At 44.3% G+C, this 3,667-nt stretch overlaps 1 protein-coding gene across 4 annotated transcripts in view; it reads left to right on the top strand.

Moving 5' to 3' along the window:
• Positions 1-3,667, top strand: part of MTDH (metadherin) — an 82,189-nt gene that overhangs the window by 75,966 nt on the left and 2,556 nt on the right. For all 4 annotated transcript variants that reach the window (XM_012810347.1, XM_003782461.2, XM_023517523.1 and 1 more), the window contains one exon: positions 3,467-3,623. In XM_012810347.1, the coding sequence (XP_012665801.1) occupies positions 3,467-3,623 (157 nt within the window). The remainder of the gene's footprint in view (positions 1-3,466; positions 3,624-3,667) is intronic.

The following is a 3,667-nucleotide window of genomic DNA, read 5'->3' as shown; positions in this document are numbered from 1 at the left end:
AAAGCTCACGGCAACCTCCAATTCCTGAGCTCAAGCGAGTCTCCTGCCTCAGCCTCCCAAGTAGCTGGGACCACAGGCACCCGCCACAACGCCTGGCTATTTTTTGGTTGCAACCATCATTGTTGTTTGGCGGACCCGAGCACCTCAGGTTCGAACCCGCCACCTTAGGTGTATGTGGCTGGCACCTTAGCCACTTGAGCCACAGGCACCAAGCCTACGGAAAACATTTATGTGGCCGAAGGGACCATTGCATAAAAAATCTAGGCCAGTGATACAAATCTCTTTTCTAAGGGGCCAGGCACAGTGGCTTATGCCTTTTAATCCCAGCACTCTGGGAGGCCAAGGCAGGTGGATTGCTTGAGCTCAGGCGTTTGAGACTAGACTAAACAAAAGCAAGACCCTGTCTCTACTAAAAAATAGAAAAACTGAGGCAAGAGGATCACTTGAGCCCAAGAGTTAGAGGTTGCTGTGAGCTATACCACAGCACTCTACTGAGGGCAACAGCTTAAGACTCTTGTCTCCAAAAAAAGAAGAAAAGAAAAATTTTGCTAGAGGTGCATAGTTCATTTATTTACTCAACCAAAAAAAAAAATTATTGAGAACCCTACTGTGTGCCACATGCTATTTGAATTGCTGGGATGCAGCAGAGAACAAAAGACAAATCCCTGCCTTGGTAGAGCTTACAAATTTAGTCAAACAGCTTTAAACAAGAAACTAGGTTACCACTAGGAATTTGTAAGAGTCTTGTACTAAGGCCAGGCTCAGTGGCTCATGCCTATAATCCTAGCTCCCTGGGAGGCCAAGGCAGGTGGAAAATAGCAGGTGTTGTGGCAAGCAGCTGTAGTCTCAGCTACTTAGGAGGCTAAGACAAGAGGATTGCTTAAGTCCAGCAACTCCAGGTTGCTGTGAGCTATGACAGAACGGCACTCTACAGAGGGTGAAAAAGTGAAACTCTGTTTCAAAAAAAGTCTTATACTAAACCAGAGTTTTTAATCATACTTTTTATTTGGACTTAATGCTTATAATTCCCTGTGAGTATTTTGAGATAAAAAGATTTAATCTCAATATATGAATAGGTTTAATAATAAATAGCAAAAGGTCATTTGACTGGTTTTTGTTTTTGTTTTTGTTTTTTGAGGCAGAGTTAATAGTGGCATCATCACAGCTCACAGCAACCTCAAAGTCCTGGGCTCAAGTGATCCTTTTACCTCAGCCTCCTGAGTAGCTGGGCCTACAGACAGATGCCAGGCTAGCTTGCCTGCCTAGCTTTTCTGTTTTTAGTAGAGACAGGGTCTCGCTCTTTCTTATTCAGGCTGCTTAGGTCTCAAAGTTTTGAGCTCAAGCAATCCACCATGCCCAGCTTCATTTGACATTTTGGTGTTTTACTTAAATCATTTACAGAAGCCATCTGTAAAGAATATTTGAGCCCTTCTATGATTAAATGCAGATAAATAAGAATAAGGGGGAAAGGCAATTAAACGATAAACCTTTTGATCATGTAATAAATACAGGAAACATTAAGATAAAGCAAATAGCAAAAATACAGTTTCAAATACCTGCCACCTCTGGCATATGGGACCAGTGCCCTACCCCTTTGAGCTATAGGTGCCGCCCTTCCTCTTTTTTTTTTTTTTTTTTTTTTTTTGAGACAGAGTCTGCCTATGTCACCCTCAGTAGAGTGCTATGACATCACAGCTCACAGCAATCTCCAACTCCTGGACTTAGGCGATTCTCTTGCCTCAGCCTCCCAAGTAGCTGGGACTACAGGCGCCCACCACACCACCCAGCTATTTTTTTGTTGCAGTTTGGCAGGGGCCGGGTTCTAATCTGCCACCCTCAGTATATGGGGCTGGTGCCTTACCCACTGAGCCACAGGCACCACCCTGGCATTTTTATCATTACCAGGACCTGACCATTTATTAACAGATATGCCTCAGGCAATTCAGTTAGTTTATCTCCTTTCTGCTCCCAACCCTATGCTAAGCATTCTTAATTATACTACCTGACTGGATCAAACCCTAAACATTGAGACCCAAGTGTTACTGATAACTGGAGTCTGCTTTTAGGAAATGGAAGCTGTTGCTGCTGCTACTTGAGATATCTACTGTTTGAAAGGAGATAAGGGGATGTTCTAGTGGTGGTTCAGAAATTAGCAATTTTCTTTTTGTCTTTCACAAAAAGTTCTTGGGGAGGTGTGCTAAAGAAGTAACACATGAACCCTTCCCCTAACCCCTCCTCTCTCTCTCTCTCTTTTTTTTTGTCACCCTGGGTAGAGTGCCATGGCGTTATAGCTCATAGTAACCTCAAACTTCTGGGCTCAAGCAGTTCTCTTGCCTCAGCCTCCCAAGCAGCTGGGACTACAGGCCTCCTCTCCCTTTCCTTGCCCCTCCTCTCCTCCTAAGACAAAGGACTAATTAGCCCCACCCCAGGGAAATTTGAGCCAAAGGACCATAACATGCCAAAGCACTCTAGGCAAGCTGTGAAATTTGCCCATCCCCTAGGCCCCACATAAAATGGGTCTATAACTGCAAGAGGGTATAGATACTGCCTTTAAACTGCCCAGCAGGTCACTCTCCTCTTTCTTTCTTTTTTTTTGAGACAGAGCCTCAAGCTATCCCCCTGGGTAGAGTGCCGTGGCATCAAAGCTCACAGCAACCTCCAACTCCTGGGCTCAAGCGAGTGTCCTGCCTCAGCCTCCCAAGTAGCTGGGACCACAGGCGCCCACCACAACACCTGGCTGTTTTTTGGTTGCAGGAGGCATTGTTGTTTGGCGGGGCCGGGCTGGATTCGAACCTGCCACCTTAGCCACTTAAGCCACAGGCGCTGAGCCCACCCTCCCCTTTCAATAAACCTGGGCTGAACATCTCAGTTCCAGCCTCATCTCTGGATGCTGCTGATTGCACCTTTCAGTCCTGAAGAGTTCAGAGTTGATGGGAAATTGGTAGAATCATTGAATTGCAGACATAAAGTTAATCAAAGTGGAATTGTTGACTTCTACTGGAAATCCATAATTACATACCTTTTTTTTTTTGAGACAAGAGTCTTTGACGCCCTTAGTAGAGTGCTGTGGTGTCACAGCTCATAGCAACCTCAAACTCTTAGGCTCAAGAGATCCTTTTGCCTAAGCCTCCTGAGTAGCTGGGACAATAGGTGCCTGCCACAACCCAGCTTTTTTTCAGAGATGGAGTTTCCCTCTTGCTCAGGCTTATCTCCAACTCGTGAGCTCAAACAATCCACCATCCTTGGCCTTTTACCTTTGTTTTTATTTCAACTTACAGTCATATTGTAGGTGATTTATTTGGTTGTGTCACTAGAGGGCAGGCATGAGTTACATTGCTTCTGATAAATTACTTGGAAACCATCTTAGTTATTTACTGGGAGCTAAACAGCCCTTTGATATTATTAAGATATTTAATTTTGCTCAAAAATTTTACCAGAAATCTGAGATAATTTTATTCCAAAATAGCCTGTCAAGACTCTTCCACCTGCTGTTTCTACCGAGCCATCTGTTATCTTATCAAAAAGTGATTCTGAGAAGAGCTCTTCCCAAGTGCCACCGATGCTACAAGAGACAGATAAATCCAAGTCAAATACCAAGCAAAATAGTGTGCCTCCTTCACAGAGTAAGTAATCCTCATTTTTGGTTCCTTTGCGTATTCTCTGTATT

Source organism: Otolemur garnettii, unplaced genomic scaffold (assembly GCF_000181295.1).
Source record: "Otolemur garnettii isolate 467f Iridium unplaced genomic scaffold, OtoGar3 scaffold00004, whole genome shotgun sequence".
NCBI lineage: Eukaryota > Metazoa > Chordata > Mammalia > Primates > Galagidae > Otolemur > Otolemur garnettii.
The sequence above is the reverse complement of the archived record's forward strand: the minus strand, read 5'-3'. Positions and strand labels throughout refer to the sequence as shown.